This window comes from Balaenoptera ricei, chromosome 2 (assembly GCF_028023285.1).
Source record: "Balaenoptera ricei isolate mBalRic1 chromosome 2, mBalRic1.hap2, whole genome shotgun sequence".
NCBI lineage: Eukaryota > Metazoa > Chordata > Mammalia > Artiodactyla > Balaenopteridae > Balaenoptera > Balaenoptera ricei.
Window position 1 is genome coordinate 65,892,922 of NC_082640.1, and position 24,072 is coordinate 65,916,993.

General features: G+C 36.4%; 1 protein-coding gene and 1 pseudogene across 3 annotated transcripts in view; one reads left to right on the forward strand and one right to left on the reverse strand.

The window, feature by feature from the left end:
• The window catches only part of UACA (uveal autoantigen with coiled-coil domains and ankyrin repeats), an 86,664-nt gene that overhangs the window by 21,703 nt on the left and 40,889 nt on the right, over positions 1-24,072 (forward strand). The window contains exons 1-2 of one of the 3 annotated variants that reach the window (XM_059912868.1): positions 2,498-2,556; positions 22,732-22,865. In XM_059912868.1, the coding sequence (XP_059768851.1) occupies positions 22,768-22,865 (98 nt within the window). In that variant the 5' untranslated portion in view covers positions 2,498-2,556; positions 22,732-22,767. Of the gene's footprint in view, positions 1-2,497; positions 2,557-20,091; positions 20,580-22,731; positions 22,866-24,072 lie in introns of those variants that run through there. The other 2 variants (XM_059912867.1, XM_059912866.1) reach the window with 2 other exon arrangements.
• On the reverse strand, positions 12,474-13,109 carry LOC132360807 (ubiquitin-conjugating enzyme E2 N-like; annotated as a pseudogene).

A 24,072-nucleotide genomic window follows, 5' to 3' on the forward strand; every position in this document is an offset into this window, starting at 1 on the left:
GGAAGCATGTCTATGGCTGATAGTGAGAGTGGAAGACATGGATGGACTAGAATTGAACAACGTATGTGGCCGAGCATTGGTGGGCAGCTCCTCTCAGTATTCTTCTTGAGGTTCCTGGAACAGAATTGATGCCAGGGCCACCCCTAGCTCCAGACTTTGTAGGGCTCAGCTCAACTGTGGTTTTCTGTGAGATTTTTCTTGCAGCTCTTTGAATATCTTTATGATAAATCCCATTTTTCTTAAGGCAACTGAATGGGTGTTTTATTTCTTGCAAGTAAAGAAGCTTGAATAGAACAATATTCATTGTAGAAAATTCAGAAAATACAGAAAACATAAGAATTCAAGTCCTCTTTAATCCCACATTCTGTAGCTGTTAACTCTTTGGTTATTTCCTTCCATTATTTTTCTGAATGTTTATTCCTTAAAATTGTGACCTTACAACCTAGATTAATGTTTGCATGTCTTTTCAATGTACTGAGCTCTGTGATCTTATTTCTAGTTCAGAAGAAAATTAAAGCCAAGGTAAATGAGAATAATTGGGTATATGTACTTTTAAAACCTGCATTTTGGAGAGATTTAGTTTTATTATGAAAAGATCAGCAAAGAGTATGCTTCTAAGCTAATGAGAAAATCAGTGCCGTTTGCAGTTTTTTACACTTTCCTCTGTGTTGCTCATGTATTATATGTCTTGTAAAAGTTTGAATTGAAAGTTTTGTTAGGGAAGACCCAATTTCTTGTTGTCAGGAAATACCTTTTGTCACTTTGATAAATTCACGTTAGGCTTGTTTAAGCAGAAACTCAATCTTGATTGGATTAGAAGAAGCTGAGGAACACTGAAAGTCCATTGAGGTATTAAGTATCATCTTACTACTGTATAATGAGAACTAAGTAGCTGACTAGTGGGCTGGATACCTCCATCCAGTCTATCCCTATAGGGAAGCAAGTTTATCAGAAGCTCGTCTGGTAAAGGTAGCATCAGAAGAGTGGGAATGGGTCATACCATTCAGATGTTTAAAGCTACTGTATTTTGATGACTTGGTATCCCTGTCATCTTCCTTGGATTGTTCCTGCGTGGTCAGTACCTGAATTCCTGAAAACCTTCCCTCTTAATGCACCTCTGCTCTCATTCCAGTATGTTCATAGGTACTTCAGTTGTGCTTCCGCTCTTCGTTTCTATTTTTTGGTTAAATGATAACATAGGAAATTTTTAGATTTTCTATACATCATAATGCAGCTTGTGGGGACAAAATAACAATTGCTATTTTGGAGTCATAGAATTTGCTAAAATCATCAAATAAAGACAAAAATCTATCTAATACATCTATCAAATGAATTTATCAAATAAGATTTGAGTCTAAGAGATGTGTTGCAAACCTTGTTGCTTTTTTTGGTTGGAGCTTTCCTTGTTTTCTGGCTTTGGTATAAATGAATAGAGGAAAAGCCATTTGGGGCCAAAATTGACTATATAGTTGGGAATGCTTACTATGTAGGGAAGGAGTTAAATCTATAAAAAGTTCTCACTCTTTAGGGCAATTGGAGGTATGTGTTGGTTTAAAATAGTACAATATGCATACTTGTGAAAGAAGCCACGAAGCACACCTTTTAGCTGGATATTGCTAGCTCTACTATTTTGCAACCACAGATTCCCTTGAAAAGTAAAACTCTGTAGTACAGTGTAAAGCACTCAATTTCAGACAAATTTTCAGCTGAATATTTGTTACAAAAGCAAGTCACAGACATTGAGATTTTAAAAAAATTTAAATCAAATAGTGTTAGAGGACTATCATGTGTTTAGGTTTCTGTGATCTTAAAAATTCTTCTCTTTGAAAGGCACAACATTTTCTTTGAGTGTATGTGTTAAAGATATTTCTGTGTATTATTGTCTATCAGATTTTATGAATAGACTTTATGAGCAGCTTGCCTGAGAAGTAATACAAAGGAAAATATTCATAATGTTGCTTTATATTTATATGGCCACCTTTGTATGTGAAATAGTCAGGTTTAGAAAGAATTCTTTGATTTCAGTATCGGTTAATTTAAGTTTATTCAGTCGCTCAACAGATACTTAAGTGCCTGCTCTATGCAGTCAAGTGGCTAGGTTGTGAGGATACGGAGTGCTACTCCCTGATCTTGAGGAACTTGTAGACAGACAAGTGGGGGAGACAGTATTACAGTGCTAACACATTTAAATATAAAGCTACAGCACTGTGTAATAAGCTCTGTGAAGGAGAGGTATACCATAATATACATAATAGTGAAGGTCTGACTTGGTCTGGGAAGTCAGAGAAAGTGTCTCTGCGCAAAAGCTGAGCTGAGATCTAAAAAAATGAGTTATTGTTAAGTAGCACAGAGGAAGGAAATGCTGTCATCAGGTACCCTGTGAGGGAACCTGGTACTTTTGAAGAACTTCACTATGAAAAGAGATTAGAGGGCTGGGAAAAGAGTATCCAGCTTCAAGATTACACTTCAGAGGTCAGTAGGGACCAGACCGTGAAAAATCTTAGAGGTCATGTTAAGGATTTGGTTTTGAGAGCAACAGGAAGTTATTAAAAGAGTGTAAGTACAGTAAGTTTACATTTTAAAAGTTAATCTCTTTGCATTTGATTGCTGTGTAGTAATTCTTAAGGAGTTATGCTGTGTAACCACAACTCAGCTCCTTGGTGGTGGTGGCGGCGGCAGTAATACTTAACTGCCACTTATTTTGCACTTGTTCTGTTAACTCTAATCCTTATGACTAATGAGGTGGTTGATATTAGCTTCTTTTGACAGATGAGGAAACTGAAGCTCCGAAGGAATAAATGATTTGACCAAGGTCGTTAGCAAATAAGTAATCAAGCTGGGAACTCTCTGGGAACTTAGTCCCGGATTTTCTGATGCCAAATCCCTGTTGGCTAGTAGGAGCGAGTGCCCTCAACAATAGACCATTGTACTCTTTCTGGCCAAACTGTACGTTCAGACAAGTTCCCAAAGATGTTTTTAATAATGATAAATTAGTGCTTCTCTGAGATTGAGTGTTTAAACGAATTGAATAATAATAATAAAAAGCTTCTCTTAGTGTCCAGCAGGGGGAGCCAGAAAGACTGATATTTGAATACACTTTGGAATTCTCCAAGTTAGGAATATTCATTCGTAAGCAATTCTATTGAACGTGTATTAAGAATAACCATTTAAATGAAATGTGTGTATTTTGATTTAAAAGTAAATATATATCTAAGTATTGAAAATGAGGAAGGATGTGTAACAAAATATAAAGTTGTTATTATCCCTTAATGATGGTTTTGCTAGGTTGTCTTTGCTGCTTTTGTTTTAAATATGTATTAGTCTTGTATAATTTTTCTACCAGGAGTTTCTGTTATATAATTTAAAAAAACTCTTATTTTTTGTTTATATGGGTGAGGTAAGGGCTATTAAATGGTTTATAAAGTGTTTAAAATATTCCTTTAATCTAAAATGTATCACTGATCATTTTAATGCATTATTGATTTGCTTGAGAAATCCTTTTCATATCAGCAAGGTAAATTTAGGCCATCACTTAATCTGAATCTTCAAAATTCTGAATTACTGTAGTCTGAATTTAAGAAAATGTATTCAGTAGAAATAAAAGATGTATTATTTTGGGATCTTGGTTGTCACATTAATAAGAACATCTTAGAGTATAAAAGAAGAAATTCGTTATGAATAATATATTTATTTAATAGGATTCAGACTTAGAACTGAGTTCATGGTATCGGCTTTCTCTCGCATCCATTTTGTAGAATTGGTAAAAAGTATAAAACCAAGGTAACCCTTCTATGGAATGATTATTAAATAATCTGTACCCTTTTTTTTTTGCCAGCATGGTATAGAAAAAAGTTGAAGTTTAGAATTAGATAGTCTTGAATTTGAATTTTTACTGTGTCACTTGGTAGCTATTTAACGTTGGCAAGTCAGTAAATTTTTGACTCAGTAAATTTTTGATTTTCTTGACTCAGATTTTCTTGACTCAGAGACCCTCCATCTCTCCAACATACAATGTTGGAGCAGGGATAGGCTATCCACAGTAAACCCTCCTGTTAAGAAAGGGGAAGAATGGAGGCACATAGCAATCACACTACAATTGTCCCTGGCAATTGTAAGAATATTCTTGGGTAAATATAGTGAGGCCTCCTTTTCTTGCCACTAGGGGATGTTCCTTGATTAGGCCCTGGTTTTGGTCCTGTGTGAGGCGCTCTAGTCCGCTGTTTTCCGTGGCTATTGGCTATGCCCTCTGTGAGGTATTTCCTTTAATATACCATGTTCATCCATATTGGAACAGAGTATTGGAGGGTATACCCTTCTTAGCTGGGGAATGAGGTAAGTGTTGAGCAGCTCTCCTGGCCTGCTTCTTGTCTACAGAAATTTGGGGACCCAAAGATGGTCTAGAAGAGTAACAGACCCTTGACTCAGTCTGTGGATTGTTTTGGAAGTTGTCTTTTGTCTTCTTATCTATTTGATTTTAGTCAGGTGCATGTGCCATGAGCTAGCTATATCCTCAATTCTTTGAGATATGCATTTTTCTCTAGATATCAATACAATTATCTTGAACTTACCAGGCTTCTGTGGGACCACATCCTTAGTCTCTTCCTGTGGGGAGTTCCCCTCCAAGCCATTTTGTTCCACTGAAAGGGTTTACTGGGTGAAAGGAAAACATTTATTTCCTTTACTCACAACTCACTGAATACTTTTGCACTCCCAAGTATGTGTGGGTTTTCCCACACCAAGCAATTCTCCAATTCTCTGTGGGCACCGACTGGGTGTCCTATAAGGTAACTCAATTCTGACACTACCCAGAATTAGCTCAGACCTTACAGGTTAAGGGCTCAGTCCTGCAAGACTGCCCCTCTCCCACTTTAGATGCCAATCACAAGTCCAATCATTTCACCAAGTTGTCTAATATTTTATACCTAACAGTTTTATTTACCACTACACTATGTGGTTTGCCATTAGAGTTTCCTTGCTGTCTGCCACCTGGCCTCAACGCCTACATCACATACTTTTATTATTTTTGGTGGTGGTGGTGATGAAAGTAGCACCCTACTTCTGGTACCAATTTTTAAAGTGTTCAGCTTTGTTGTAGTAAGTACCTCTGCATTTCAGTGGTTTCTCAAAATAACAAACATATTTCCTACTGACTTTATGTTGCAGACTGTGAGTCAGCTCTGTAGAAATAGCCTGTGACTCCCCTCCAGAACCAAGGCTGAAGGAACAACCCTTATATGAAATCTCTCGACAAAGTACTGAAGGAAGAAGGCTGGCCCAAATTCGTGTTGCTGCTTCAAGTTTTTGCTTAGATGTGATGTACATCACATCTGTTCACATTCTACTGGCCAAAACATATGACATGGGCAGTCCCCAAATCAATAACCCAGGGACATCTATTCTTTCCCTATGAGATATGTACAAGTCACACATCTACATGTGGATGTATATATATAATCATCTTGCAAGGAAGTAGGGGATTGAATAATCTCAAATAATAATACTGTCTACCACAACTTTCTCACATACTTTTGGATAATGCACAAAAATCAGAGTATATCCTTTTTAAAATTTAAGGTCATATTACCTTAATATATTGTATCAATCAGGATTCTCCAGAGAAGTAGAACTAATAGGAGATATCTATATATTTGTATCTCATAGATATCTATATCTAAGAGAGAGATTTATTTACTTTAAGGAATTGGCTTACATGAGTATGGGGCTGAAAAATCTGAAATGTGTAAGGCAGGATGGCAGGCTAGGCACTCAGGCAGGATTTCTGTGTTACAGTCATGAGGCAGGATTGCTTATTCTCTGGGAATTTTTAGATTTTGCTCTTTAGGTCTTCAAGTAATTGGATGAGGCCTACCCCAAATTATCAAGGGTTATCTCCTTTACTTCAGGTCTGCTGATTTCAGATGTTAATCACATCTACAAAATACCTTCATAGCAACATCTAGACTCCTGTTTGACCAAACAACTGGTCATCATAGCAGAGGCAAGTTGTCATATAAAATTTACCCTCATATGTACATAATGCTATTTTGCAGAGAGTAGAGTATGAATACAGAGAGTACTTTCTAATAGGTCTCGTGGTAAGGCAGCAAACAAATTAGCTTGATCACAACTAATAAACTAGATGTATTTTGGCTGAAGATATTTGAGCATCTAAAACAGGGGTTGGCAAACTGTGGCCCACTGCCTGTTTTTGTTTTTTTGTTTTTTTTATAAATAAAGCTTTATTGTAACACAGCAAATGCTGGGGTTTTTTTTGTTTGTTTGTTTTGTATATTATCTGTGGCTGTTTTCATTCTACAGTGGCAGAGTTGAATAGTTACAACAGAGACTGCATAGCTTGCAAGTCCTAAAATACTTACCATCTAGCCCTTTACAGAAAATGTTTGCCAACCCTTAAAGAATACATAGAAATGGTGCTTGCGGTCGTTGCTCTGTTATGGTCCACTCCTAGTTCAGTATTTCCATTCAAGTAGGAATGTATACTTATTAAACATTACAGTAGCAATGTTTTATTGTTGAAAGCCACATATTTTATTAGAGTCATAAAATTTAATAATTTCTTAATTGTTTCATTGCACAGCCATTCAGATTTTTTAGATCACATGCTGAGTTCAGTTTTTATGGATAAAATATATATGAATGCTGTTAGTTTTTAGATGAATACTTGTGTATCTTTGGGAATGAAGAGAAAGTATTTTTTCTATAAAATTTGATCAACTTCATATTATTACAATTGCAGAATTCATGGTATGTATCTATTTTCCTTCTTTTAAGATGGTTAAAAAGGTATTTCGGTGCCCAGCTTATCCCCTTTTTTTAGATAATGGGTTAAAAAAAAAGTAAACTATTATTTTTTAATTTGATTGCTCTTGTATCTGTAAAATTGAGTTAGAGTACAAGATGCATTTGTTCCCCAACCAAATAGTAAATTGCAGCTTTTGTTAGTAGAGAGAGTCTAGGCCCTGGATTCAGACAGTCCTAGGTTTAAATGTAGTGTTTTAAAACAACAGCTATTTTACTTGCTGCCGACTTCATAGGTCAGCAATTTGGGCTGGGCTCTGCTGCATGGTTTTCCACTGGTCTTGTCTGGGGTTACTCATGTGGCCGCCAAGTCATCTGGTAGCGCCTATAGTGCTGGGTGGTCTAAGTTGGCCACGCCGATGTGTCTGGCACTTTATGCTAGATTGCATGACTGAGTGGCTGGGCTCTTTCTCTCTTAAGCTCTCGCATGCTCTGGGTCACTAACTTGTTTACGCTGTGTCAGCAGCATCCCAAGAGGGGAAGCTGTAAGGTCTCTTGAGACTTAGATTCAAAGTTCTACAGGGTCACTTCTGCCACAGTTTATTTGTCAAAATAAGTTACAAGTCCAGCCCAGATTTACGGGATGAGGAAATAAACGCCATCTTTTGATGGGAATCATGGCCAAGTCATGTTGCAAAGGGTGGGCTTACAGGAGTGAAAGGAATTAATAGTAGCTGCACAGTCCAACACTGTAAATTGCTTAGTTTCTTTATGCCCCATTTGGAAAGTAGAAATAACAATATGACTTAGAGAGTTCTTATAGTGTAACAAGTATTTCTTAAAGAATTTTGAAACTGAATCTTTATTTTAAATGCTGTGTTTTCTTGTTATATACCTAGATATCATGAGAGTATTCATTCTTTCTCATTATTAATTTGGTCATGTATTTTTAATATGGGAGAGATACATTAAGACTCACTGGAAGGAAATCCTGCTTAAAAAGCTGTGTGGGAAGAGTTATGCATATGTGTAGAACTATTATTCATTTCATAATTTAAAAACAGTTAACTTCTAATGTGTTTACAAAAACATATATTTTCTTATAACCCTCTGTTTGTACATATTTTTATATTTCCAGCTTTTAATTTAAAAAATACTAGCTAGTAGTGTAAGATTTATTATTAGTTCAATTCTTGAAGGGTCTTTTGAGTTCTAGCAAACATATTTTTGTTTAGCTAATGTTTCTTTGCAAAGCCAAGAAAAAATAGAAAGCCAAAGAAACAAAAATATCTCTTATTTTTCACTGTGGTCAAACCCCATCAGAGGCTCTTTTTTAAGTGTATCTGTTTTGCTTTTTACTTTATCAAGAATAAACATAGAATGCTTCCTAAATCTGTCCTGTTTTGAGATATATATATATATATCAAACATTAGCCAAAATGTTTGTTAAAACTCGTCAGAGGTATTACTCTGTTCATTGGTGTATGTAAGGTGGGGTAGGAGGCATAATAGACCCTTCTCTGTTTTTACCTTTATATTGAAAAAATTTCACTCATGACATTTAGGCATTTAAAGAATTCTAATTTGAATACATTTTTTTCTAAAATTTTCTAGGGAAAAAGTTTATATTTATTTCTCCCGAATAACCAATTGCTTAACATTTTAAAGGGAATCTTAAACAAAATCTTATTTATCCAGCCTGAGAGCTCTATTCTTGTATGATATACATTTATAATTTTTTGTGTTTAAGACCTATATATATATTTACTTTAGAATTTAATGCTTCTTCTGGTGAGGAAGGGTGAAATAAGTAATATTATGAAACAAATGATGCTTATTAAAATTGGAGAGGCAATTTCCTGTCTATTTTAAATAACCTCTTTTGGGTCCCTAGACAGTTCTAATAAAGGAGCAAATACCTGCAATAGTTAGGGGTAGACAGTCTGGTATTTATACAACAGACTAGAATAGAATCAAACCGGGTGGTTAGGAAATCTTATCAAAGCAGTGCTGCGTCTTTTTGACTCCAGTTTAAAGTTTTTTTAGATTTCATAGCACCTTCAGTCCTTAAGATGTTAGATTTATTAAGTAATACTAATAGTTATTATTATTGTTGTCTTTTTTGTGCTTGACATTTTTATGTAGAGAAATCCAGTAAAGCAGGATTAAGCCTGTTAACATCTTAATCAGAAAAATGATTGATGGGGTATAATTTTCCCTTTCCTCTCTTTGTTCCATTGAGCCCTGACTACATAGTACTTTCGGATCACACAGGGGAAGGCTTGAGAGGATAAGATGGGGCCTAATTAAATAAGGATAAGGAAAAATCAGAAAGGGAAGAGAGTCCGGGGTCTGGGAAGAAGACAGTGGATGCGCAGCTTTTGTTTTCCTGGTTTATTTTAACATTCTTTTTTTCCTTGTTCTATTATGTAAGCTCTAATTTGCTGTTATATAAGAAAGAAGAGTAAATAATCTTTGGACTAAATGGAACGGGGGAAATATTTCTAACTGTCATCAATCCAGTGAACTGTAGAACAGCTTTTAATTGTGCAGCCTAATCTTCAAGGAATGTTTATGCTTCATGAGCTTTGCTTTCTGCTGTTTGCTCCATTTTCAGATGTGGCAGAGCTCGTCTTGGGTTTAGTTAACAGGAATGGTGATAATCGTAGGATACTGTGGAAGCCTGTTGTACTTTGTTTCAGTTAGATATGTAGGGGTTTGCCTAAATGTATGTGTTATTTAGCTTTTATTTAGGATTTTTTTCCCCTCGGAGAAGACTTTATTTAGTTGCCTCTATGTTCTTTTTCTTGAAGAGCCTTATCTTGAGGATGTGATTGTGAAATTCTGTTTTTTGGGGTGCTATTTCTCTTTTATGGTGGTTTTTTTTAGTGTAGTTCATTGCAAAGTTTGTTTAGGTTTCCAGGTCTGAGGTGGGTGAGGTACATTATGATATTTATTATGTTAAGATAATTGATTAATCTTATAAACATTTCAAGACAAGTTAAGACTTAGCTGTGTATTGTTCAATATAAATGCTTGGAAGTGAAAAAAAGTAGCACTTTAGGATGAATTATTTTTTTAGACTTGATTCTAAAGTGACCAAAAGAACCTTATGAAGAAGAGTTGCTTTAGTTCCTGAATAAGTCCCTTTTGAAAAATTTTGATGACAAAACTGGGGAATCTCACATTTTAGATCTTGTAGTGCCTGCCCCCCTCCCCATCCTCATCCCGTGATCCCTCTTACTCATTATTAGTCAGCTAAACTGGCCTTCTTTCAACCATGCCAAACTCACTTCATTGCTTGTTCTCTTCTGAAATGTAAATTCTCTCAGGCTGGCTCTTCCTTTTCACTCAGATCCCATCTTCAATATCGCCTTCTCAGAAGTTTCTGGGTACCCAACCCAACAGTCTATCCCCAGCATTCCATCACATCTCCTTCCCAATTCTCATCTGATAGTTTTTTTTTTTTTCCCTTAGTTGTTTAACCCTATTTTGTTCCTTTAGAACATCAAATTCCATTAGAAGGGAGACTTTGATATGTTTATGGCCTTGATGATGGTGGTGGTTTCACTGGAATCGACTTATTCTCAAATTCATTGAGTTGTATACATTAAATATGTACCGCTTTTTACATGTCAATTATACTTTAATAAAGTAGTTTAAAAAAGGAGAGAGACTTTGGCTGTCTTACTCACTTCTATATCCCTAGTGCCATGCATGACATGTCGTAGGTGCTTCATTAAAGTTTGCATATGCAAATGTGGAAATTTTTGTCCTTTTTTTTTTTTTTTTTTTGCTGTAAAGGACATCTAAGTTTATAATGTTTAAATTTTTTAAAGATACTTGCATTTTTACATCAAAGATTTATTTTCAGATGATTTGAGAAATGGAAATAGCTTAATTAGTGGAAAGGACTGGACAAACAAGTCATAACAATAGGATTCTCTAATCATTCTGCAACTAACTGCAATTGCCTTATACGAAATCCCATATAATCTCCTAGTGACTCAATTTCTGCATGTATAATATGAGAAACACTGTTAGCATTTCATATGGTGGGGCTGAGGGAGGTAGTAGGGGTAACACCATTCAGGGATTTGTAGACATCATAAAGGAATTTGTCTGTCTCCTACAAGAACAGAAAACTACTGAAGGATTTTAAGCGAGGTGGGAGAGGGTATTTGGAAGGGAGTGGTGTAGTGGTGGTGGTATGATTAGGTTTTCATTTTGAAAATCACTCTGGCTACAGTGTGGAGAATACAAGGGAAGGGGCTGGAATGAATATAGACAGACTGTTTAGGAGATTGATGCAGTCATCCTGGTAAGGAATGGTGCTAACTTGAAGTAGGGTAATGTCGATGGACCTGGAGATGAGCAGGTGGATTTGAGTAATAATGGGCAGGTAAAGTCACCGGGATTTGGTGAGTCAGGTGTCAAGACTCATTTCTAGGTTTCTGTCTTGTACAACTAGATGGATCATAGTATCATTTACTGTGTTAGTGAAACTTGGAATAGGATCAGATTTCAGGAGGAAGAACATGTTTATAGTTTGGGACATGGAGGCACTTTTAAGACACTGAAGAAGAATTGTCAAGAAGATATTTGAATACATGGGCCTGGAGATAGAGAAGCCTGGGTTGCAAATGTGTATGGGAGTCATATGTGAATAGATTTTTAAATTGATATATCATGAATATGAAGTGCTTCATAAACCATAAATGGCTGCAGTTGTGTTTAGTTTCCTAATTTGTGGTGCTATTTCAAACCTGGTGATTTCTCTACTCATCTTTTATTTTTATATTATTTTTTATTTATTTTTTATTTTTAGAATAACAAAAAATATTTTACTAAAACATAAGATTTTGTTTTAAATGGCCAGACCTTAATTTGTCTATTTTTAATTTAATATAATTTACGTCATTTTATTTATTTATTTATTTATTTATTTATTTATTTATGGCTGTGTTGGGTCTTCGTTTCTGCGCGAGGGCTTTCTCTAGTTGTGGCGAGCGGGGGCCACTCTTCATCGCGGTGCGCGGGCCTCTCACTGTCGCGGCCTCTCCTGTTGCGGAACACAAGCTCCAGACGCGCAGGCTCAGTAGTTGTGGCTCACGGGCCTAGTTGCTCCGCGGCATGTGGGATCTTCCCAGACCAGGGCTCGAACCCGTGTCCCCTGCATTGGCAGGCAGATTCTCAACCACTGCGCCACCAGGGAAGCCCCAAACATAAGATTTACAGAAGTTTCCAGACAAGCCGTACAAAATGGTCACAAGCTTTTTCTTGAAGGGAGGATCCTACACTTGACAACAAAGTCACAATGTTATTGGTGAGGGTTGTGATGTTTGTTTAATGTTCCCATTTTGGTTCAAACAATCAAACTTGTCCATCTACAGCATCTAAATAAAGTTAGACTTGGCTAGAGAGCATATTCTAAAGAACTGGCTAGCTGCTTTTAACCACTGCAATTAGATCATCAAAAAAAGGGGGAAAGGAGCCCATAAAATTAAAATAAAACTAACTTCCTCCTCACCAAAAAAAAATAAAGAAAATAAAGAAAAACACCTACGCCCCTGCAGCTAACCCTGACAACTACCTTCATTCACAGTGCTTTCTCCTTAAACCATGTTGGGGGAAATGAGTAAAAGCAGAAAGGCACCATTGCTTTTAAATGTTTCGCAACAATCCACATGATACTTCTAGCCTCTGCTCATGCTTTACAACAGTGAATCAGGACAAGACATATTTGCTGATGGGCATTTAATCATCAAAGGACTGAGGATGTCTAGGCTTTTATTCTGTAATGTTTCTAAAACTGTGTCCATTAAATGCAAACAAAAAAGGAAGAAGTCTTGGCAGAACTGGAGAAGTGATGCACACTTGACGATCGGATTGATGTAAATATTATTCATGGCATATAGCCTAGTCCATGCTCTAGCTGTTACTATGGCTTGGGCTTCATTGGGCTTCCACTGCTTCGCTGCTTCGCTGCATCATTTGCTAATGGATCATCTGCATTGGGAGCACTTAACAAAGCCTGGATCTGTGCGGATCTACAGTGCTGGGGACCACTTATCTTTCAAAATATCTAAACATGTTCTTCCCAAATTGTCTACATTAGGGTGATAAATTTTGGTCATGAAACGTACTTTAGAGGCTGCCATTGGGTATTCTTCTGGAAGGAATAGTTCAAGTTTAAAAGTCCCTTCCTCAAAAGGGGAATCCTGAGGCTCAGCAATGACCACATGAAAATAACAGGTGTCGCTCTCATCTGGTTCTGCTTTAATGCCGGGAACTGGTTCTGCCAGCAAACGCTGGGTTTCCTTGATAATCCTGAGGGGTAGCCCAGCCATCTTGTCAGATCCAGAGTTCAGCCTCTGGTCTCGTCTCCCTACTCATCTTTTAGTAGATAGTTTAGTCACTTTTTTCTACAAATTTTTTTCTGATTTCCCTCTTTTGAACTACTTCTATACCTTACATGTAATTAATGTGGTATTATAGCAGTGTATTATGGTTATGTGCATGTTTACGTATATATCTGTGTCTTTTTCATATTGTGAGATCAGTTAAAGAAAGTGACTGGGGGCTTCCCTGGTGGCGCAGTGGTTGAGAGTCTGCCTGCCAATGCAGGGGACGCGGGATCGAGCCCTGGTCTGGGAAGATCCCACGTGCCGCGGAGCAACTGGGCCCGTGAGCCACAACTACTGAGCCTGCGCGTCTGGAGCCTGTGCTCCGCAACAAGAGAGGCCGCGATAGTGAGAGGCCCGCGCACAGCGATGAGGAGTGGCCCCCGCTTGCCGCAACTAGAGAAAGCCCTCGCACAGAAACGAAGACCCAACACAGCCATAAAAAATAAATAAATAAATAAATAAATAAATAAATAAATAAATAAATAAAAAGAAAGTGACTGGGTTTTATTCCTGTGAATTGCCTGAGGCCAGGTCTCATGTATGCTTTGTTCCTTATGGTATATCCAGCACCTAACGTGTGGTGTAGCACATATCAAATGATCATGTATATTTGAATGTTGAGTCAAGTATTCATATGCCTTTACACATAGATGCTCAGTAAATTTTTACTGAACAAATATCCCATCTTTTGGCAGTTATTCAGTACTTATTTTATAAACATTATATAAAAGACAAAACTCTTTTGCTGCTTCTCCTTATCTATATTAGGGGTTTTTGATCTTGGGGCTCGTGGACTCCATATTTGTAGAGAGGAGATCAATGAACCCCCTGAAAATAAATGTAAATTTTTCTGATTCTGTGCTTATGTATAATTTTTAAAAGAGGGTCCATTGCTTTCATCAGATCTTAATGGGGTCTATGACACCAAAATGATGAAGATCTGTGAATTAGGTACTTTTCTTTAGCATGACTTTTCTTGGTTTTAAGCAGTTTTCTATGAAAGTTTTGTGGTAATCCTGTATATTTCTCTTTTGGATAATGTATCCAATATTGCCTTTAGTCTAAAACTGGTCTTCAAATCATATTTGCTGTGGTCTGTTGAGTCCATCCCTTAAATATGTAAGTACTTTATATGAATTTGCGTATATTTTAAAGTCTACTTGTTTATTTGCATCTATAAAGTTCTTCTCAGGAGACCTTCTATCCTAAATATTGCATAAATGAAACAACTGTTGGACTTATTTATGTTTAAAAAATTTTGTTTAAACCTTTTAACAGAGAAGAAATTTGAGCTTAATATACAAAATTTTTGCTAATTTTTTTCTGCATGGTGGAATTATAGGTCATTTCTATTTTTATATGTAAAATTAAATATATTACAGATTTTCTACATTGAAGATGAATTACTTTAAAAATTTTTAAAATATCATTTAATTTCTGAAAATGTTACGAATTTGCAGTTGATGCTAATATGAGGGAATCACTGTCAGAACTTTTAAGTGATTTCCTTTATGGTGATCTAGAGTTTAAAGCTATCATCCATTTAGGTCTACCTGGTGAAATAACTGCTTTGTGTTAGAATGTTATATTTATTCTCTAGAAATAGCTGTATTTTGACTTTTACCATAGATGTGTTGGCTTGCTGCATTCTGAGTTTGATGAATATCTTCTTTTCAAACCAGTGCAGTACTGAAGTATAGAAATATATTTATTATAATATGTGGTAAACATTAATGCTTTTTAAAAAAACTTACTGCTTTTTAGAATGCTTTCATTCGATGGCACAGGGCTCATCTTGTAAGTATATGGCTGTGAATGACAATAGTTTCATTTTAATCCAGAGAAGACTGAGTGGAAAGGATATGTACTGCGTTTCCTGCCATATTAATGAATCAGTGAAGGGTCTTGGTAATAAGCATGGAATATAGTTTAAAAGTTTATACATCAGATTTATTGGACCATGTATCAAAAGTACATGAAATATACAGAAGTTGAGAGAATAGTTTAGTGTAATGAACCCCAATGAACCTATAACTTGGCTTTAACAATTATTAACCTATGGCCAATCTTGTTTCATGTATATCCTCACCCTCTTAATTTTGTTTTTGAAAAGTTTATTAATTGATATGAATCATGCTAATGATATTGTGAGAGACTGCATTTTTGTTTTATTATTTTTACTTTTTTTTTTTAAACATCTTTTTTTTAATTTTTTTTTAAATTTTATTTATTTATTTATTTTTTTTTAATGCTATTCTTGTCTGCTTACATTCTTTTTATTTATGTATGTATGTATGTATGTATGACTGTGTTGGGTCTTCGTTTCCGTGCGAGGGCCTTCTCTAGTTGTGGCAAGCGGGGGCCGCTCTTCATCGCGGTGCACGGGCCTCTCACTATCGCGGCCTCTCTTGTTGCGGAGCACAGGCTCCAGACGCGCAGGCTCAGCAATTGTGGCTCACGGGCCAAGCCGCTCCGCGGCATGTGGGATCCTCCCAGACCAGGGCTCGAACCCGCGTCCCCTGCATTGGCAGGCAGATTCTCAACCACTGCGCCACCAGGGAAGCCCCTATTTTTACTTTTAATTGTGGTAAAAAAACACACAGTTTACCATCTTAACCATTTTTAAGTGAATCTTTCAGTAGTGTTAAGTATATTCACATTGTTGTGTAAATTATCACCAGAAGGTTTTCATCTTGCAAATCTGAAATGCTATATCCATTAAACAACAACTCCCCTCTTTCCTCTTTCCCCAGACCATGGTAACCACCATTCTACATTTTGTTTCTATGAATTTGACTACTTTGGATACCTCATATAAGTGGAATCATACAGTGTTTATCTTTGGGGGGCTGGGATTTATTTCACTTAGCATAATGTCCTAAAGATTCATCTATGGTGTAGCATATGACAGAATTTCCTTCCTTTTTATGCCTGATTCATATTCCATTGCATGTATATACTGCCTTTTGTTTATCCATTCATCTATCAATGGATATTTGGGCTGCTTCCACCTCTTGGCTATTGTGAGTTATGCTGCAGTGAACATGGTTGTGCAAATACCTCTTTGAGGCCCTACTTTCAATTCATTCAGATATATACCCAGAAAAGGGATTGCTGGATCATATGGTAGTTCTATTTTTAATTTTTTGAGGAGCCTCCATCTTGTTTTCCATAGTGGTTGCACCATATTTCATTCTCACCAACAGTGCCCAAGGGTTCCAATTTCTCCACATCCTTGTCAACACTTACTATTTCTATTTTTTTGATAGTAGCCATCCTAATGGGTGTGAAGTGATATCTCATTATGATTTTGATTTGCGTTTCTCTAATTTAATGATGTTGAGCATCTTTTTATATGCTTGTTGGTCATTTGTATATCATCTTTGGAGAAATGTCCGTTCAAGTCCTTTGCCCATTTTTAATTGGGTTATTTGTTTCTTTGTAATTGAGTTACAGTTCTTTACATATTCTGCATATTAAACCTTCATCAGATATATGATTTGGAAATATTTTCTCCCATTCTTTAGGTTGCCTTTTCACTCTGTTGTTTGTGTCCTTTGATGTACAGAAGTTTTTAAGTTTGATGTAGTCCCATTTGTCTATTTTTGCTTTTGTTGCCTGTGCTTTTGGTGTCATATCTAAGAAATCATTGTTAAATCCAAAGTCATGAAGCTTTTCCCCTATATTTTCTTCTAGGAGTTTTATATTTAGATGTTAAATTTAGGTCTTTAAATTTAGCCTTTAATCATTTTGAATTAATTTTTCTATATGGTGTAAGATAAGGGTCCAACTTCATTCTTTTGCATGTGGATATCCAGTTTCCTCAACACCATTTGTTGAAGAGACTGTCCTTTCCCCATTGAGTGGTCTTCGCACCCTCGTCAAAGATCATTTGACCACGTATGTGAAGGTTTATTTCTAGGTTCTTTATTCTATTTCATTGATCTAAGTATCTGTCTCTATGCCAGTACCGTACTGTTTTGATTACTGTAGCTTTGTAATATGTTTTGAAATCAGGAAGTGTGAGACCTCCAACTTTGTTGTTCTTTTTCAAGATTATTTGGCTATTTGGTTTCCCCTGAAAGTCAGTATGAATTTTAGGCTGGATTTTTCTATTTCTGAAAAAAATGCCTTTGGAATTTTGATAGAGATTGTGTTGAATCTGTGGATTGCTTCGAGTAGTATTGACATTTAACAATAGTAAGTCTTCCAAGCTGAACACGAACTGTCTTTCTATTATTTGTGTCTTCTCTAATTTCTTTCAATAATGTTTTGTAGTTTTTGGTATACAGGTCTTTCGCTTCCTTGGTTAGGTTTATTCCTAGTTATTGTATTATTATTATTTTTTTCAAGTTAGTGTTTTTGTTTTTGTTTTGTTTTTAACATCTTTATTGGAGTATAATTGCTCTACAATGTTGTGTTAGTTTCTGCTGTATAACAAAGTGAATCAGCTATAAGTATACATATATCCCCATTATTGTATTATTTTTGATGCTATTGTAAGTGGAATTGTTTTCTTAATTTTATTTCTGGATTGCTCATTGTTAGTGTATACAGAAGCACAATTGATTATTGTGTGCTGATTTTGTATCCTGCAACTGTGCTGAATTCATTTATTAGTTCTAACAGTTTCTTTTTCTTGTGGAATTTTTAGGGTTTTCTATGTATAACATCATGGCATCTGCAAACAGAGATAATTTTACTTCTTCCTTTCCAATTTGGATACCTTTTATTTCCTTTTCTTGTCTAATTGTTCTGGGTAGGACTTCTAATACTATGTTGAATAAAAATGGTGAGAGTGAGAATCCTTTTCTTGTTCCTGATCGTAGAGGATAAGTGTTTCACCATTGAATATGATGTTAGCTATGTGCTTTTCATATATTACCATTATTATGTTAGGGTAATTTCCTTCTATTTCCATTTTTTTGAGTGTTTTTATCATGAAAGATTTTAAATCTTATTTAATGATATTTCTACATTAGTTGAGATGATCATGGACTTTTGTCCTTAAGTCAGTTAATGTGGTGTATTACATTGATCAATTTTCATGTGATGAACTGTCCTTGCATTCCAAGAATAAATCCCACTTAGTCATGGTGTATAATCCTTTTAATGTGCTGTTGAATTCAATCTGTCCCCCTGATTATTCTGATTACTTTTGAAGTAAATACCAGAAACAGGCATTAAGCTGATAAACAGGTAAACATATGATATAAGGGCAGATACTGATAACTATTATGAAGATAAGTGAAACAGGGCAGAAAGATAAAGAGTGGCAAGGGTAGAATGGGGCTGGTACTGTTTAGATACAGAGGTTTGAGAAGCCCTCTAACGCAGTGATATTTAAGAAGAACCAGAATGAAGGTGAGGGAAGAACCTTACAGGCACAGGGGACAGCAGAGGTGGGAATTTGCTTAGAGCTCTTGGGAAATACCTGGGAAGGCGGGAGCGAGAGTAGGAACAAGAGAGTAAGTCACAGAGGCTGGGGAGGTTCTGGATATCTGCAGAATAGGAGGGCACATAAATCCCATCTCCTGAGCCTTAGTTATTAGCACAGATAGCTCCATATATGGCTTTTATTACTCATTACAGATTTCCCCCTGTCTTTTTATTTCCTTTGCCTTTGCTGTCCTATATATAGAAAGAATGTGCTTGCTTTGTTAACCAAAGGACAGGGCCTGAGTTCTATCCCACCCAGATTTCCTCTGAAGAGGGTGAAATGGAGTGGGTGGAGTCACTGGGTCCAGCCAAGAATCCACTGTGATGTCTAATGTGATTTGGGGGAAAAAAAAATCATTGTTTCAAAAACAAAACATTATGGTATATGATCTTACATATTTTATAATTAGAATATGTACTTAATATTTTAAATTTAAATAGTAGGAAATGGATTTCTTGATGAAATTCGTAACAGAACTTTTAACTGGCAGCATGATCTATAGTATAGAGTTACCTCCTTCCTATAAACAGTTGTGTTGGGATGTTTAGCATTCCCATGAAATGATTTCCCAAATCTGCCTTTTTGGAGGAAGTGTAAATTACTCTTGTGTTACTGTGGGAACTAGAAGGTACAGAACACCCTGGAGCTTGTAGACATTTGTCACCATCCTTGATAATGTAAGGAATGTTGTGGTACAAGCATGTTAAACATCATGGAGAATGTGGAGAGGTTGTTTGCTTTGTCCCCACATGGAGTTTTATTTACAGTCTTGTTCAGTGATTTATGCATTTGTCTCCTCTAGTATTTAATCATTTTATTTGTTTGTTAAAATCCCTGAATCTAGATAATTTGATTCCACTGATAAAATATTTACTTGTTATATTAGGCAGGGTGCTAAACTTGGAAATTAAGAGTACTGAGTTAAATTTAAAATTTGTTGAAAAGTATTCATCGTAATGCAGACTATTTAATGTCTTGGCAGTGCCTCTGGCTCTTCTCATTTAACGTGTTAGGAGACAGACTGGCAGCAGTTGTAAGCTGAAACCTGGTTGTATGCGGAACGAGACTGATAGGGGTACAAGGAAAATGGAGAAAATCTGAAAATGTTTCTGTGTGTGTGTGTTTCCTTAAATTAAAGTGTGACACATTTGCTTAAAATAGAATTTTATATTCTGTTTATCAAGTTTATTATAACTTCATGATAGAGGATCCTAAGACTGAAACTGGTTTTAAATATTGTTTTGTGGAATAACCAAATTTGTCTCTTAACAATTTTGTCGTGATGTCACGCAAGTTGCTTTGATATAATAAGCATGTTTTACAATGTGTTTGAGTCATTTTTCCCTAGCAGACCTCAAGTTTATTACTCAGAGGAGAAGCATGAATTTACAGTATATTCTTAGCTGCTCTTCTCTATCTATCACTCAGCTGTCAAGGCCTATGGAATCTAAAATAGATCCTGACCAATGGGAGACAGCCTACACACTGCTTACGGGGTGATTCGGATGTGGACAGCTTTCTCGTGCACAGACGCTGGTCTGTGTTGCAGTGTTGAGGCGGCAGGATGCAGAGTTGAAGTTTTCCAGTGGAGTCCCTGAAAAGGGACAGCTTTGAAAGACAGCTTCTAAAGAATAACAAATAGGAGGAGTTACAGTACCTGATTTGGGGCTGCTCTTACTCAAGTGCTGCACAGCAAGGAAGATAATTTTCAAGCGTTATGAAGGCGGAGAAGGATTCTGAAGACGAAGAAAATATCGTTAGAGATCCAAGCTAAGTGTAGCCCAGCATGAAGACTGCAGAACAGGAAGAGTTGTAACGAGAAGGAGCGAGTCACTTGTTAGGCGTTTCTCTGAGGGCTTGCTTTGTGAGCTACAGAGATTTGTAACTTAATGCGAAGTAGTTTGCTGTTAGCAACAAGAAACTAAATCCTGTCTATGATGAACTGTTGGTTTTCTTGTGCTCCTAAGAACAGAGTAGGTATCCCTGTAGTCCAGTGTAACAAGAGTCTTGGCTAGGCTTTTTGAACTGTATTCTTTTAAAATGTACTGTCTTATTAATTTTGGTTTCTTTGTCTTATTATATTCTCTCTGCTTTATTTGATTAGCAGATTGGGGTTAGTGATAGAAAACAAAAGTTCTTGTTTCTTTTTCTGTGTTTAAAAAGCATATGATAGAATCTTAATAATTGAGCAGTATTTCTGTTAACTGACAGTGGACCAAAATGGAAAACAATGCTTAGTGGAGTAGAATTGAGAATCACAGGATAATATGAGACTTTAATTCCATTTAATTATCTTTTAAAGAGCCTTACTTTTGGATTTTACAATTGTTTTAGTGTTTTAAATAGCTCCTTTCTCCACCAGGACTTTACCTGGAAATAAAGTTGGGTTGTTCTAAGTGCAAGGATAAACTAATCAATTTAGAGCAAGTGTTTGTGTGCTAAACATGACTTAATCCCTTAGGCATTTGAAAACACAAAGCCTACATCTACTACCACTCCCCAATTTAGAGTCAGTAAACTGATTGTTTTGTTTTAAAGCTAAAGAAAGGGGATGCCTAAAATGTAGTTTAGACTTTGAGCTAGTGAGTAGGGCTTAGCCACTACTCATAGTTGGTAGTTCAAACTTTTCAAGTTAGAAGGAAGTGGGTTCATCTCCAAACTTGACTAGAGACAACAATTCTGAAGTCTGTGTAGGTACTTGAATCAGATTTCAGGGGTGGGTTAAAATTTTAATGTATTTATCTTTTTTCATATTCAGTCTTTATATTTTTCACTTCAAGTATTTAATGAATACATTGCTTATTTAGCTAGAAAATTGGTTGCTTTCTTTTTTTCTGGTTTAGAGGGGATAATAGATATAAAATAATCATACTGATCAAACATTTAGAGGATATGCTTCATTTAAGTGATTCATTTCCCCCCTCCAGAAATTTGTTATGGTATTTGTGGATATAGGAATTGCTTTGTAAGTTAAGTGAAAAATATGTACATCTTTTTTTGGTCTAGAAATGATGCTGGACTTAGCAAAGAATTTAGCAATAAGTTTACTGTATAAAATTTTAAAAGGCTAAAACCTTACTTGTTTAAATAATGTATATTTTAGTGCTGGGTTCTACATTTCTACCTACTAAGAAAAGGTTGAAGTTATTGGCTACAGAATGTCTTGAATATATTTTCTCCAATCAGAGCTAAAGATAACCTTGATATAATTAAAATATACATCATGTGATACATTCTCCTATTTAAAAAAAATTGCCTTTGAGCTTCCTTTTAAATACACATGCGCTAAGTTTTTGTTGAAATAAAAAATCTTTTTTTAACAAAAGCAATATATGTTGAATGTAAAGAAGGAAGAAAATGAAAGTCATCTGTGATCCTATAATTTTAGGATTTTTAAGTAGTTAATACTTTAGAGTCTTTTTTCATTTTATTCTATGTAGAAGTTTCTTTTTATCCTAATATATAAGCATAATGGATTGCTTTTTCTCTTGAGTGTACATGTGTGTAATTTGCCTCCATAATTATATTTTGAACAGTGCCTTTTAAACGAGTAGTGGTGGTGGGGTTCTTAAAAGGTGTGCAGAATTCCACTGTATCTAAGGGTCTTGGGAGATAATCAGAGCCAAATCTGAAAGCATGAGTTACAGAATAGGAAAAAAAAGAGCACACTGATTTTGGAAGTCATGAGAAATCTTGATTGGGCTTGGCTGCTTGAGTCATTTAATGTCCCTGGAGCCTTGATTTTTCTCATCTGTTAAGTGGGGATGATAATTCTAGTTTACTAGGGTTGTTCGAGTCATTCATGCCTGGAACAGGGTAGGTGTTCAACAGTTGCTCATTTCCTTTCTCTGCTCTTTGAAGGCAAAGAAAGCAGGGCAGAAATCATGAGAGACATCCTTTTTCTCAAAAGTATAATTAAAATATTCCTTGTACATCAGGTGTTTTGGAAAGGTTCTTTTTGTGACGTTGGAACAGCAGGGACAAGGAAATTTGGGGTGCAGCTGGTAACTGAGTGATGTATTATACATTACTGCTTTCCCTTCTCTTTTTTTTCTCCCCTTCTTTGGGAAGTCTTACTAATATATATAGTATGCCATGTTTACATTCTTTTTTTCTTTTTTGTAGCAAGCAGCAGATTGGAACAAATATGATGACCGATTGATGAAAGCAGCGGAAAGGGGAGATGTAGAAAAAGTGTCCTCACTCCTTGCTAAAAAAGGGGTCAATCCAGGCAAACTAGATGTGGAAGGCAGATCTGCGTGAGTATTACTGACGATAATTCCCTAAAGAGAATTTGGGTAGACCATTGGGATACAAATGAAATTTGTGAATTATGGTTATCAACATTTAATTTAAAAAAACCTTTATCAAAACCCACACTATAAAATCTTTTCAACATCACTTTCAAACAATTTGGACTAATAATTGTTCTCAATACGAAAGATTTTCAAGTGAGAGAAAGAATACTAAAATACTATCCAGTGGTCTAGTTGTTTGGGTGCTGTGGCAAACCATAGCCTGGGTTATTTGGTGCATTTTTATTCGGTGCAATTTTGTTTATAAGCTCTTTAATACTCCTTATCATATTTGATCCTCGCAGTGGCCCTTTGAAAAAAGTAGGGAAAAGTTTACAGAGGTTAAATAACTTGGTCTAGTCTCATTAAAAGTCACAGGTCTGGGCTTCCCTCGTGGCGCAGGGGTTAAGAATCCACCTGCCGGGCTTCCCTGGTGGCGCAGTGGTTGAGAATCTGCCTGCCAGTGCAGGGGACACAGGTTCAAGCCCTGGTTTGGGAAGATCCCACATGCCGCGGAGCAACTAGGCCCGTGAGCCACAATTACTGAGCCTGCGCGTCTGGAGCCTGTGCTCCGCAACAAGAGAGGCCGCAATAGTGAGAGGCCCGCGCACCTCAATGAAGAGTGGCCCCCACTTGCCGCAACTAGAGAAAGCCCTCGCACAGAAACGAAGACCCAACACAGCCAATAAATAAATTAATTAATTAATTAAAAAAAAAAAAAGAATCCACCTGCCAAGGCAGGGGACACGGGTTCGAGCCCTGGTCCGGGAAGATCCCACATGCCGCGGAGCAACTAAGCCCGCGAGCCGCAACTACTGAGCCTGCGTGCTATAACTACTGAAGCCTGCGCACCTAGAGCCCGTGCTCCACAACAAGAGAAGTCACTGCAATGAGAAGCCCGCTCGCCACAACTAGAGAAAGCCCACACGCAGCAAGGAAGACCCAATGCAGCCAAAAAAAAAAAAAAAAAGTCACAGGTCTGTGATGTAAACCCAAGTTTTCTGTCTTGGAAGAGTTCTGTAAATTACACTGCCTTTTCCTCTTAACCCCCAATCCATTTTTATATTTGGGTAATTAATTTAAATGAGAATGTTTAGGGCAGTAGGGAGGCAGAATGACTAGTGTGACTTAGGGAGATACAGGTAGTGATCCAACCCTTTTGCTTTTGTGT